General features: G+C 59.2%; 1 protein-coding gene across 3 annotated transcripts; it reads right to left on the reverse strand.

Moving 5' to 3' along the window:
• Positions 1–832: 832 nt before the first annotated feature.
• HIC1 (HIC ZBTB transcriptional repressor 1) lies at positions 833–6130 on the reverse strand. Of its 3 annotated transcripts, none has more exons than XM_084802791.1 (2): positions 5873–6130; positions 833–4401 (listed from the first exon to the last, which is right to left on the reverse strand). In XM_084802791.1, the coding sequence occupies exon 2, from the start codon at positions 4379–4381 to the stop codon at positions 2231–2233; it is 2151 nt and encodes a 716-aa protein (XP_084658917.1). In that variant the 5' UTR covers positions 4382–4401; positions 5873–6130; the 3' UTR covers positions 833–2230. The 3 variants fall into 3 exon arrangements, with proteins under 3 accessions (XP_084658917.1, XP_084658916.1, XP_084658915.1); XM_084802790.1 differs by having other exon boundaries at positions 5850–6012; XM_084802789.1 differs by lacking the exon at positions 5873–6130 and adding an exon at positions 4761–5081.
• Between the last annotated feature and the right edge of the window lie 7208 nt (positions 6131–13338).

Genomic DNA, 13338 nt, shown 5'->3' on the forward strand with positions numbered 1-13338 from the left:
ACAGGTGGACAAGCCAGATAGGCCACCAAGCTCCCAGCCTTTCTTGTTTGTGTCTGGTTCCAGGGCTGGAGGGAGACCTACTCACCCTGGGTACCCAGCCAACTCTGTAGTGGCAATGGGCAGAGGTTCGAGAGTTTCCATCAGATGCAGGCGAAGTGTAGACCCCTCAGTCTGCAGAGTCCCGTCCTGAATGTCTGAGAGGCTTTGGCTGTCGGAAAGAGTGCCCAGGTGTCGATCTCCCTGAGGCTTCCATCCCTATGGACCCACGCAGAATTCTGTCCATAACAACAGCCCTAGCCCTACACACCGACACACACGTGCGTACGCGCACACAGACTCACTCTCACACGCACAAACACGTACATTTCTCTTCCTGTCCCCATCAGTCTTTGCCCTTGCACTTTGCCCTTGTTTTTCCCTTTGGGCAGTCATGGGTCTAGAGGGAAGAGACAGCTGGTCTTCAGTCTGTGCTTCCTGAATGGCCTTCCTTTCACTCTAGTACCCTCTTGGGGAAATTTCCTCAGACTCTTCCTGTTCCTTCTTCGCCTGTCCTCCCTTGCTAGTTGGCCCTTTCATCACCCCAAGGCCCCAAGGCTTCCTCACCTCAGTTCCCTGTGGGGCTTCTCATTCTGAATCTTACCCTGACCACCTGCGACAGGAACAAATAAAGCTTTCCCAGCTGCCCTCCCTTCCCAGTGCCCCTCACACCTCTTGAGAAGCCTCCAGATTGAGCGAGCCAAACCCAGAGGTAGAGGCGAGGTGGGCCAGTTTCTGCCTTTGTCCTCCACTTCTCTACTCACAAGGGGATGAGATGGCCCTTTAGCCATTGAGGGGTTCTGTTTTTGTTTTTTTGGGTTTTTGTTGTTGTTGTTGTTTGTTTTTCCTGCCTCTCTGTTCACAACCTCACTTGGAGGCTCTCTACCAGCAATGAATTCCTTCAGTCCAGCACAGAGGTAAAGGACTGAGAAGGCAGTCTCAGATGGAGCAGGGTCACACAGCCCACTGCCCAGCTGTCCCATCGCTGGGCTTGGTTGATGCTTCACCAAGGGTACTCTGCTCTTGGTGCTCAAGATCCCACCAGGAGAAGCCCCCCCCCCAGTGATTCGGGGGGTACAAGTGCCCAGGGCTCAGAAGATGGCTCTCTTAAGTTGTAAGGCCCAGGGCACTTCCTTTGCTGTCCTCTCCCCTGGTTGTGCAGGCTGTTGGCTGGGGACACGGGGGCAGGGGTGGGGGTGAGAACACCTTTCTTCTTTCTGTCCCATTTGAAACCCTGGTTTTGTTTCCTTAATAAATTTTTAGTTATGAAACAATTGACCTCCTGTTGGTCTATTTTGGGGACTGGGGAGGAGAGGTAGGTTCAAGCCTGTACACCTGTGTTGGGGCCCTGCCACCCACCCTGGTGCAGGGTCAGAAGAGAGCCACAAGATTAGGGGCCTTGGTTACTGCTTTATTGCTGTTTGGTTGAGTATAGAAAATGGAAGCGGCTCTGGAAGAGCCTGTGTACAGAGTAGGGAATATACAAAGGGGACAGAAAGGGAACCAAGGAGACCTCGCCCCAGCCCAGCTAAAGCTGGGCTCAGGATAGGGGCCACCTGGGGCGCATGCAATAAATATGGTCGGGGGCCCCAGGGAGAAGAGGGGGACACCTTGGAAGCGGAGACAGGTGGCCCAGGGCTGTCATCCCTGGCTCCAAAGCTGCCTACCCTGGTGGTGAGGAAGGGAAGGGTTGGCCCTGGGCTAGTGCCACTTGTGCAAAACGAGGAACTTCACATTATCAGTCCCGGGCTGGGCAGGAGCGGGGGCGGGGAGGCCCTCCGCCGGCTCAGTCCCCTCCCCTCTCCCCAACTGTGCCCAATGCTCCGACCCCAGCGGGGAGATTCACAGTGAGAATGGGCGTGGTCGCAAGGGCCGGAGGTAGGGCTGGGAGCGTCCGAAGGATGACACCCCTCCCCCCCCAAGAGCAGCACGGAGCCGTGGGAGGGGGCCAACGAACCACAGGGAGAGGCAGGGTTCTCCTTTGGTCAAAGCTGATATCAAAAATATAAATCTCCCTTCCCCTATCCCACCCCCGTCCCGGGGTTTTTCCCCACCGGCTCGGCCCCGGGCTAAGGCACAAAAACAGTGAGGCCAAGTGAGGCGTACAAAGGTGGGGCCACCACCGCGGCCCTGCCACTGCTACCAGTTGTCCCCGGGCCGCCGGGCAGCACCGGGCGCACCTGTGAAGGGTGCTCTAGGTGGGAGAGAAACGGTCGATGGTCCGGCCGTCCGGTCCCGCGGCCAGGTGCGCGCCCTGGCTCAGCACCTCAGCGGCCTTATCTGGGCTGAGTCCCAGCTCGGCCGTGAATTTGGCCAGCGGGTAGAGGCTCTCGAGCGCCACCTTGGGGTCGTGCAGGAAGTGCGTGGTCTGCGCCAGCAGCTCGGCCGCAGCTGCCTTGTCCTGCTGCTTCAGGCTCAGCTGTTCAGCTGTGAGGCGGGCCACAGCAAAGACTCCCTCCGGGAAGTCGAGCTTGCCCTTGCCGTCGGGGCCGGGGACGCCAGGTAGTCCCCCGAGGCCAGCCAGAGCCCCGGCTGCACCGGCCGCTCCACCTACAGCGTGCATCTTCATATGGCTGATGAGGTTGCGCTGTTGAGCAAACTTGCCACCGCACACCTGGCACTCGTAGGGCTTCTCTCCCGAGTGGATGCGCATGTGCTCCGTGAGGCGGTACTGGCGGGTGAAGCGCATGCCGCACGCGTCGCACGCAAAGGGCTTCAGGCCTAAGTGGCTGCGCATATGGCGTGTCATGGTTCCGCGCTGCGTGAACTTCTTCCCGCAGATGGTACACGGATAGGGCCGTGTCAGCCAGTGCGTCTTCTCGTGTTGCCTCAGAGTGGCCGGGTCTTTGTAGCTCTTGTCGCAGGACGCGCAGCGGTACGGCCGCAGCAGTTCTCCTAGGCCACCCGGCGCCCCAGCGACCTTGTCTCCACCGCCACCAAAGGGAGGCCCGAGGCCCGCGGCCCCGGCAGCCACCTCTGCAGCCTCTGCCCTGCCATACAGTGCCTCCTCTTCCTCTACGTGAGCCTCCACGTGTGCATTAAGCTGTTCCGAGCTGGGGAAGCCTTTGCCACAAGGGATGCACACATACAGGTTGTCACCAAAGCTCTCAGGCTCGCCGTAAGCCAAGTGCGGACACGGGTAGCCCTCCAGGTGGCCACCGGGTGGGCTGGGGTCCTCGCTGCTACCTGTCTCCTCGCTGCTGCTCTTATAGTCGTCGCCGTCGGCGCCTGTGCCTGGCCCGTCCAGGCTGCCAGGGTAGCGTGGCGGAGGTACCAGGCCGAGCGGGGGGGCCCCGGGTGAGGCGGCCGGATCCCCACCACGCTCCTCGAGGCGCTCGCCCGGGGAGCCTCGATCCCGGACCAGTTCATCGCCATAGCTACCCAGGCCGGGCTCGTGCTTCATCCAGCGGTAGAGGAGGCTGGAACCATCGGGGCGGCCGGGGGGCTCGGGTCCAGGACTGCCGCCGCTTCCTCGAAACGGGTCTGGAGTCGGTACGGCCTCCTCCAACTTCTGGAAGGGCAAAGGCGGCAGCGGCGGCAGGGCAAGCGGTGGCTCCTTGTAGACTGCGGGTCCCGCACCGGGAGGGCTGTCCGGGCGTGGAGGCAGTTCCCGCTCACTCAGCGGTCGCTCGGGGACCGAGGAACCTGGAGGACTCTTCTTGGACAGATCCAGGCCGCAAAGTGGGGAGCAACGACGCTCCGGGGCGCAGAGTGAGGCTGCTGGGCCCGGGCCTGAAGCATACAGCTCGGCGCAGTGGGTGTTGACCGCTGCCTCCGGGCCCGACGGCGGCTCAGCGGCAGGCGGCGGCGGTGGCCCGGCTGGGGACGAGTAGCAGGCCTGGATGACGGGTGTGGCGGCCCTCAAGCCCCTGCCGGGCCGCCCGTAGGGCGCATAGCCGCCACCGCCGCTGCCTCCTCCCCGTAGATGGCAGTACTTGCCGTGGCGTTTGAGGCGCTTCTTACACAGAGCCACGAGGTCAGGGATCTGCAGGTAGCTGGCAGCGGCCAGCACAGCGCCCAGGCTCGGCTCGGCCCCCGGGGCCACCGCTGCTGCTGCGGCGGCGGCGGCCTCAACACTGTCAGTCAGGCGGCCCGTATAGATGAAGTCCAGCACCAGGCGGAACACGGCCGGGCTCACCATGTCATGGTCCAGGTTTAGCAGGTTGTCATGGACCACCAGGGACTTGAGGTAGGCACTGCTGGCCGCCAGCACGTTCTTGTGCGCGCGGAAGAGGGCGTTCTGCACCACGATGATCACGTCGCACAAGAACCCCTTGGTGCGCTGGCTGTTGAGCTGCAGCAGGAGTTGCCTCGAGTGACCAGGCGCCTCCATCGTGTCCAGCATCGTCTGCCCAGCACACTCTCCTGCGGGGGGGGGGGGGGACACACACCAGCTGGGTAAGAGCTACGCAGTGCAGTGCCCTGGCTGATTGTACCCAGCCCAGCACTGTTCCCCTCCGCTTCCCTTTCCCCTCAGCTGAGCAAGGACATGGAGTACCACGGCCTGGACACTAGCCGGAGGAGGATCAGCGGCCTCCGGGAGTGGAAGCCTAGGCCCGCTGGCCCCGGACAGAAGGAGCAGGAGGAGAAAGGCTATGGATGGAGAGGAGGCCAGGTTAGCCTATTTGTCCCAGACCCAGGTGCTGCTGGGCACTCGAGCTGGGTGCTGGGAACTTGCAAGGAGAAAACTGTTCGGACGAAATGACCGTTTCGGAGACAATTACCCGATTTAAGCAAAATGTCCGCTTCAGGAAAAGTCATTCAGGGCCGAGAAGTTTGCCCAAGTGGGGAGAAAAGGAGCTGAGTAAGAAGCGCCTCCCGCCTCCAGAGAAGTTGCCCCAATTAGGGGAAGTGATAAGGAGGACCGGAGCACGATGCCCATCCAGGCGCCGCCCTGGCCGGGGGCTGTCAGGCCTTCGTTTGGGCCCGCCGCCCCGGCGCGGGGAGTGGAGACAGTGGCTGCGGTGGCGGGCAGAGCACGAAGGCCGGGCCCCGGCGCGGGGAGGGCGTTATATCAGGGCAGGAGGCTGAGGCAGGAAGCAGGTGGGGGGGGAGGGGGGAGCCACGCAGCTCCCAGGGGAGGGAGGGGGCAGCGCCCCGGGCGGGCACAGCGCACAGCCAGCTGCGGCCCTGACCCCGGCCTGCGCCCTACCCGCGTTCCGGACCCAGCCCTGGCCTCGGCTCTACATCTCTTCCCTAGCTCCCCTCTTCCCCGTCTCTCCCGAAACTCTGCCGCCCCAAACTTGGGGAAAACTTTTCCCAACTTCAGATAGAGCGGAAGGAGCGCGCCGGCCCCAATCCCGCCAGCCCCCCGCTTCTCCTCTAGGCCCCCAATTTCAACAGCCTGGCGGCCCAAGGGGAACGCACGCCTAATCTAAAGCCGCCCTGCCCTCCGGCGAGCGCCTCGGCCCCTGTTCCCCGCCTGGCCCGCAGGGCCTCGCTGGCCCATTACCTGCGGCGGCAGCCCAGCCCGGCTTCCCTCCCCGAGGCGGTGGCAGCTCCTAGCCTGCGCCCCACCCGCCCCGCTGCCAGGCGCCGAGCTGTGCCAGGGCAGCGCCCCTGCCAGCCCCGCCCGCCGGCTCCCCTTGCCTTCCCCTCTCCTCCCCAGCCCATGTGCGGGCAGAGCCGGCCCCGGGCCGCTGACCCCGCTGTGAACCCGGCGCCGAGCAGCGGCCCAGCCGTCCCGAGTCCTCTAGGGAAGACACTTAGAGCCCTAAACGGCAGCCACGACTCGGGCACCGCGCCTTGAGGATGCTCCCGAGGCGGTCGGCAGGCACGCGAGGACCAGGCTGTCCCGGGTCCCTTGCCCTTACCCGTCGCCAACTCGAGGACCCACCTGGGGGGCATGTCGGAAGCCCCGGGCCCGGCTGCCGGCGGATCCAGGGGGGGACGTGGCTGCAATGCGCTGCCCTCCGCCCGCCGGGCCCCCGGTCGGTCTGTCCTGCCGGTCCGTCCTCCCCGCGTCCCGGTCGCGTCTCAGCCCCGCCGCGCTTTCCGCACACTCTTATCTGGAGCGGCCCGAACCGGCAGACCCTGCCGCAGCCATGGCGCCACCTCGCGGCCGCGCAGGGTGTGCGTGCGGCCGGGCTGAGACCTCTGGCGCACACCTGGGCTGGAGATTTGCAGATGCGGAGCTAAGCCGGAGAGCTGTAGGTTCAGGCTTCCAGATGTGCCCATCTGGGGACCCATATATCGGACCTGGGAGTCCCATAAACCCTGGGGTTTTCAGCTGAGTGCTCCTGGCTCCTGAGTACATGTTTCTATGTAGTATGGCACCAATTCGGGGAAAGTTCTGTCTTCAAAAGGGGAACTCCCCCCCCCCCCAGACTGGGTTTCTCTGTGTAGTCTTGGCTGTCCTGGACTCACTTTGTAGACCAGGCTGCCCTCGAACTCATAGAGATTCGCCTGCCTATGCCTCTCTGAGTGCTGGATTACAGTGTATGCCAAAACTCCGGGCTCAAAAGGGGAACTCTTAAGCCGAGGCTAGTGTCACACTCTATTAATACTAGCACCAAGTTCAAGGTCCACCTCGACAACATGTGGCCTTGTCTTTAAAGGTGGGGTGTGAGAGGGTGATTTTGGAAATCCTAAATGAGATGATGGTTAAGTAAGTTCGGAGAAGAGTGGGGGTGAGTTTTCTTTTGTTGCTGTTGTTTTGTTTTGTTTATGGGGGGTTGTTTTTGGTTTTGGGGTTTTTTGTTTTGTTGGTTTTTTGAGACAGGGTTTCTCTGTGCAGCCTTGACTGTCCTGGACTCACTTTGTAGTCCAGGCTGGCCTCGAACTCACAGCGATCCACCTGCCTCTGCCCCCCCCCCCCCCCCAGTCCTGGGATTAAAGGCGTGCGCCACCACGCCCGGCTTGGTTTTTGGTTTTTCGAGACAGGGTTTCTCTGTGTAGCCTTGGCTGTCCTGAACTCGCTTTGTAGACCAGACTGGTCTTGAACTCACAATGATCCACCTGCCTCTACCTCCCGAGTGCTGGGATTAAAGGCATGCGTCACCACGCCCGGCGGGGTGAGTTTTATTAGGCATTTCTGAACACCACTATCCACTTAGACTCAAGCTAAAAAAAAAAAAAAATCCCAACCCTCCCCCAGGCACATGCTATCAGTATGCACATCATAACCGTCGACACTCAAACGCTGTCCAAGCAGTGACACTCAATGCGCGCATGTTTACACAGGCAGCCCGCCACCTCCCGGAGTCCCAACTCTTGGGCTACTGGAGGCGACTACCCCTGTGAAACAGAGTAGAGGTTTTACCAAAAAGGCTTTCCTGAACTTTCGGGTCTCCAGAAGGACCCTGAAATCCTCGACTGGAAATAGCTAGACAAAGCCCCTTGGGGACATGCCTCGCAACCAACTCATCCCTGATATAAGCAGTTTTGAGGGATCATAAGTGATTTTTTTCCCCCAATCCACCATTCAAGAAATATCACCAGAACCAGCGGCTTGAGACCCACCCACTCCCAAAAGATCCTACATGCCACAAGAGGGAGGGCTTGATTCATATTGGCGACGCCTCTTCTAGAAGGGAGGGGACCGCGCACCAGTTCGTGGGTGCTCTCCGGAAATGTCCCTGCATACATAGCGGGCGGAGGCACCAGCACCCTAGCAAGCATCGCGCCTCAGTAGCCCACGCTCCGCCTTCTCCCCCCGCACCTCCTGACCCCCGCCCACACCATGGGGGGGTCCCCCCAAACCGCCCACAGCTTCTTATTGGCTGTGCCTTCCTCCGTGGCCAAGCCGGAGAGGCTGGGGCGCAGAGTTACTATGGTAACCAATGAGGTTCCCAGGATCTCATCTCTCGGAGGCCTTGGAAAGCTTAGCAACCGCGCAGGATCGCTGGGCGGGTGGGGGCCGCGCTCGCCGCACCCCACGCTGTCCTCGAGCCCCCACGCCCCCGCTTGAGGTAGTGGCTGAGTCACTCGCCCGGGGCCGCCGGCACGGCCTCTGGCTGTTCCAGTGAGACACCAAGGTCTTGGGCGCCCCCTAAAGGCTGCGTTTCCTTGGCAGGAGACTTCTGTGCCTAGCCTAGGCTTCTGGTCCAACCAAGCCCTCAAGATTTCCCCTCGCTAGGGTTCCGCGGTGTCCTCCGCCTCCATCTAATCCATGCAATTCCTAGCATCTCCCTACAGTATCCATACAAGCCAAGCACTGCAGTTCCACAGGGAGCTCCGCAATTTCTGAGCTCTAGAACTGTCGAGGCAATGCTTTAGAGCCGAAGTAGAGTGCTGGGAATGAGCAGGCGCTCCAGTAAGCTTTTAGGAATAGGTTTTGGCAGACAAACAGGAATTCTCCCACCAGATCAGAGGCCAAATCCCAAATGACGAGCAAGGGTGTCTCTGATCTCGTTTCTGTCTTAGTCTTTTCTCCTTTTAATGGGGTTAGATGTATGAGTCTGGAAAGAAGCCTCCAGCCTCTGTGTGTCTCTTACAAAACGGAGTCTGTCTCGTACAAGGTCTTCTGTGTCGTTCCTTCTTGTTCTAGCTCTCTCCGCTATACCTCACCTGCTTTTTCTTTTATTTTCTATTTATTATTGTTGTTGTTGTTGTTTGAGACAGGGTTTCTCTGTGTAGCTGTGCCTGTTCTGGACTCACTTTGTAGACCAGGCTGGCCTCGAACTCACAGCGATCCACCAGCTTCTGCCTCCCAAGTGCTGGGATTAAAGGCGTGCGCCACCACCTTTTTAATGGTTTTTCCAGATAGGGTTTCTCTGTGTAGCCTTGCCTATTCTGGACTCGCTTTGTAGACCAAGCTGGCCATAAACTCACAGAGATCTCTCTGCTTCCCATGTGCTGGGATTAGTGGCAGATGCGCACTACCATGCCTCGCCTTTTAACTCTACTTTTCCCTTCTTCCTAAACTCCCCTGGTCAGGCTGATGCTGTTTTCTCCTCTCGCTGAACACATGACACCCCCACTTAGAACCTGGAGATAGAACAGAGCTGTTCTAGAGGAACCAGCTCCGCATCTCATGGGCCCTTTTTGTGAATTTTAACTCCTAGAAAGAGGTCCCTGTCACCCTCTCGCGCGAGCTGCTGAGCCCTAGTCTCTTTGCCTCTCTCACAGGTTCTACCTACGCCTATTCCACCGATAAGTGCTGAGGTGGCCCCGCGGTGCCAGACCTGGTCTCTGACAAGTTGCCTTCTCCGCCGCTTGTCAGGCTAGCGCCTCCTTTTGTAGAAGCTTCGGACATATTTCCCAAATTCTCTTATAGAGGACCCTCTATCATCCTACTGGTGCCTTCCTGCCTGTGGCCCAGTCCGGAAGCGTTTCAAGACTCCCAAGCTTCTCCACCTGTCTTACCCCCAGCTCCTAAACTCCAAGCCTGAGGTACGCGCTATTCCCCTCCTAAACCAGTCCAGTTTCCTTTCATTGGCTCCTCAAGAGAAAGTGAGGACTCCACAGTAACCAACCATATAGGGCGCGATAACACCGCGGGGCATCTTCAGGCGTCACATCTAGAAATTGAGCAATGTGGTTTGGGGCTAACAGGGGAGGAACCCCCAAGGTCTGGGAGTCTGAGGTCTGAGCTCCCAGGACTCCTAAAGCCCCGGAAGGGGAGAGTGAACAAACACGTAACGAGGCCGCACCCTCCCTGCACTATCCTCCCCCAGCCCGCCGCCTGCAGTTCCGGAAAGTTAACCCCTTAGAGGCTAAGCCTGGGCTTAGGTACTAACCCCCCCGCCCCCCCCCCGCCCAATCCTGCTTCCGCGCGCGCATCCTCCTCCCGCTCCCAACTCCCTGCCGCTTCGTCCCGTCCTCCCTTACGCCCCCCCTCCCCGCTAGCCACTATAAATAGCCTCTTTTCCCGTTTCCTAAATTCCCTGCTGACGTCGGCAGCGCGTCAGTGTGTAGGAGCCGCGGCCGCATGAATGAGCCGCCGCACGAGTACTACGCGCGCCTATAAAAGCGGCGGCGCCGGCCGGGCTGCGGGAGGCAAGCCGGCACTGGCGCGACGCGGCCCGCCAGGTAAGGACCCGCAGACAGTCGGAGATGGGCCAATGCGCGGACACCGTGGGAGGGCAAGGAGGGGGCCGGTGGGCGGCGGGTTGGAGGGTGGCTCCCGAGTGAGAATGGGGACAGAGTGGGAGGGAGGAAGGTTTCTTGCAGCTTGCTGGAGCAGGGGCCGGAGGCTGACCCAACCCTATGCAGCACCTGCCGGCACCCATATCAAGCAGCACACTCCGGAGAAACATTCTAGCGGAGAACCGAGCCCCCCGACCGCATTTCCCTGGGCTGAGCGGCTCCTGCGCCACCATCCTTTCAATAAAGTGAGAAGGTGCTGGCGTCTCAGGAGACGCGCCCCCTCATTCTCTCCCCTGTCCGCAGCGCGGTGACTCAGCCTAGATGGCCCCGACTGACTGAGCCAGGGTGCCCACGCCAGATAGACGCACACCTCGGCCCTGCGGCTCTCTCGGGACACCCCCACCCCGCATGCTGCCCACGCGCCCCTTCCCTGTCCCGTCCGGTCTTGTCCCGCGTGCTGTCCCCACTGTGCCCAGGACTTCCCGCCTCTGCAAGAGGAGCTGTCCTCTCAGGACCAGGCGGGGGCGGGACTTCGACCGGGCCGCCCCGCCCCCCCCACCGCCGGAAGTGCCTCCCCGCTGGGACATCTTTGACGTCACAGGACTCTGACGTCAGCCGTCGCGTGCCTCTCCGCGCGCGCTTGGTCGAAGGGGAACGTAAGAAGCAGCAGCGCCCCCAACCGGGGGGCCATGAGACATCCCTGCCCGGGCAGCGCGCCGGCACCTTGGCTCTAGACTGCTTACTGCCCGGGCCGCCCTCAGTAACAGTCTCCAGTCACGGCCACCGACGCCTGGCCCCGCCCCAAGACCGCGGCCCCGGGCCCCTCCGCTCCTCCCTGCGCCGCTGTCCACGGTGCTGATTCAGCGCAAGCGCTTCCCTCGGGCCCACCCGTCCCAAGGTCCCAGTGGGCGGCGGTGGGCGCTGCCCCCCCCCCACGCTTGCATAGCCCCCGCCGCCCGCGGTGCTGACGTCAGCTTGCAAGCTCCGCCCCCGCGTCTCCAGGGCAACCGTGGCTTTCGATTGTTACTGTGGGAACCGGAGGTAACAGTCTACAGCCATGGTCGCCCCGCAGCACGCCCACGCTCCCCACCACGCCGAGTTCTGTCAGCCTGGGTTTGGGCAGACGCAGAGCAAGAGGAGGCGGGGCGGCGACGCAACGGCCGATGAGTATGCGGGGGGGTGGCAGGGGGTGTGTTCAGAGAGGCGCCCTGCAGGCTGCTGCGCATCCACTCGGGCACAGAAGCAAGCAAGGTCCACGGAGTGTCTGAGCATCCTCCCAAGTGACTATCCTGTCTTTCCAGTCGAGGTATCGCTGCCTAAGGGCGACGAGAAAACGGGCGCCTCTGCGATAAGAATTCTTATCTCATGGGAGGTGGAGAACTGATGGGACCAGGACTCCTGCCAGGAGGAAGTAGTCACGTTTCCTCCAGAGGACTGAAGGGGGTAGAGAGGGAAGTTTTATCACATCTTTCTTCCAGAAAACGCTAGGCGAGCAGGCAGAGGGAAGAGAGCAAAGACTCCATTTCCCAATAGAGCCACAGCTTCCTATAACTCCATCCCCCAACTTCCTCCTGAGCCCCAGGAGATGATTAAAAGGGTCCTTAACCATCAAGAAGCTGGCAGGGTAGTAAAGCTCACCTGGCCCCTAGTGAATTGTCTGAAGGTATCAGGCAGCATTCTCCCTTCAGTCGGTCTCGAAATAACGCATCCTACAAAGGAGGAGCTCAGAGGCCGCCGGTAGGGCTGTTGATTCTGCCAGGTTACTGGCTTCCTGCAAAGCTTTAGGACTCCTAGGTGTAGTTAAGATGCAGAAAACAAATAGCGGGGATATTCTGAAGAGAGGACAAATCTTTTGTAGATTGAACCCATCAGAAGATGTGGTTGGAAGGTTGATTATACAATGCTGCTAGCGTTTGGTGTCCTAGAAAGCATTTAAGCCTCCCTGGCTTCACGCATAGGAAAGTGTTTAGCCTATTGTGAGTTTCCGCTTACTTTCTAGGGGGCAATAGAGAAAACAGCCACACCCGGGAGCAATGGTATGTACTTGCAGTCTCAGCTACTCAAGAGGCTGGGCCAAGTGAGCCCTTGAGCCCGGAAGCTCCAGGCTAGGCCGGGTGATAAAATAGGAGATCTGTCTCAAAACAGGAGTGGGGTGTGGTGTGGCGTGGTGATGACGACAGACAAGCATGTGAGCTTTTGGATTTGAATCATCCAATCTTGAGTAAGTTACTAAGCCTTTCTATGCCTGTTTCCTCAATTGTGAAGGTCAGTTATTAGGTTGATAACAAGACTTTATTTTTTTGATAACAGTACTTTATTCATGAAATTATAAAAATGAAATTAGGCAACGGGAGGGAGCCTGGGCATAGAGCTCTGTGGTATGGTCTGTGCTTAGCATGCCCAAGGTTCTGGGTTTGGTTCCTGGCACCAAAAATAAATGAATTAGGCCATGGTGGCGCATGCTTCTGAATCCCAGCTCTTGGGAGGCAGAGATAAGTGAACTTCTGTGAATTTAGTGCTAACCAGAACTACATTGAGACCCTCCGTGTCTCAAAAATAAGTTAGATGACAGGCCTCTACTTGTCCCGTTGTCTGGTATAGTTAATTCTCAGTAAATGTTATTTCTAGCCTCTGGACCTTATCTGCCCGGACATTTGAAAATGCTAGAGAGCAGTAATTGCTCAGGAGGCCTGTTTTCTCTCTGCCCAAGAGGGTTCTGAGTCACATTAAAGGCTCTTTCCTAATAACACATATTTACCAGAGGTGTAAGTCTACCCAAGGCATGACCAGACCAGGGGCAGTCTGTCAAGTGCTCTATAGCTTTCTTTCTAGGAATTCCCACAGGATGTGCATGTAGTAGTCTTTGGGTTCATTCTGCATGGTGAGGTGACACCCCACTTGTTGGGAGCCAGTGCCATTCTTTACCCCAAGCAAGAACACTTCTGTTCCACCTGAACCTTCTTTCCTTGTACAGCCAGGGCCAAGAGACCATTCACATAGATCTTCCCCTTTTTTTCATTATAGGGCTCCCAAGGAGTGCAAGTCATCCTTTTCCCCAGCTTGGCGCCCACCTACAGGTGGCAGCCTATGCCTGCCAGAGGGCCTGAGTACTGATTTGCTAAGAAACGCAAGGAATACCAATGGACCAAAGCCAATAGGTTTACAGGAATAATCTCATCTGTTGCAATCTCCTTTTGTCTTTCGTCTTTCCAGAGGGTTACTCTGTATAGCCCTGGCTGTCTTTTGTCTTTCCAGAGGGTTACTCTGTGTAGC

Source organism: Acomys minous (assembly GCF_964271855.1).
Source record: "Acomys minous genome assembly, chromosome: 12".
Taxonomy (NCBI): domain Eukaryota; kingdom Metazoa; phylum Chordata; class Mammalia; order Rodentia; family Muridae; genus Acomys; species Acomys minous.

Excerpts from the sequence above, each read along its gene's own strand:
- HIC1 (XM_084802789.1), bottom strand. The coding sequence starts at position 4,797 with ATGACTTTTCCTGAAGCGGACATTTTGCTTAAATCGG. Across the intron at positions 4,402-4,760 it reads GGACATTTTGCTTAAATCGG|GAGAGTGTGCTGGGCAGACG; the intron begins GTAATTGTCTCC and ends CCCCCCCCGCAG.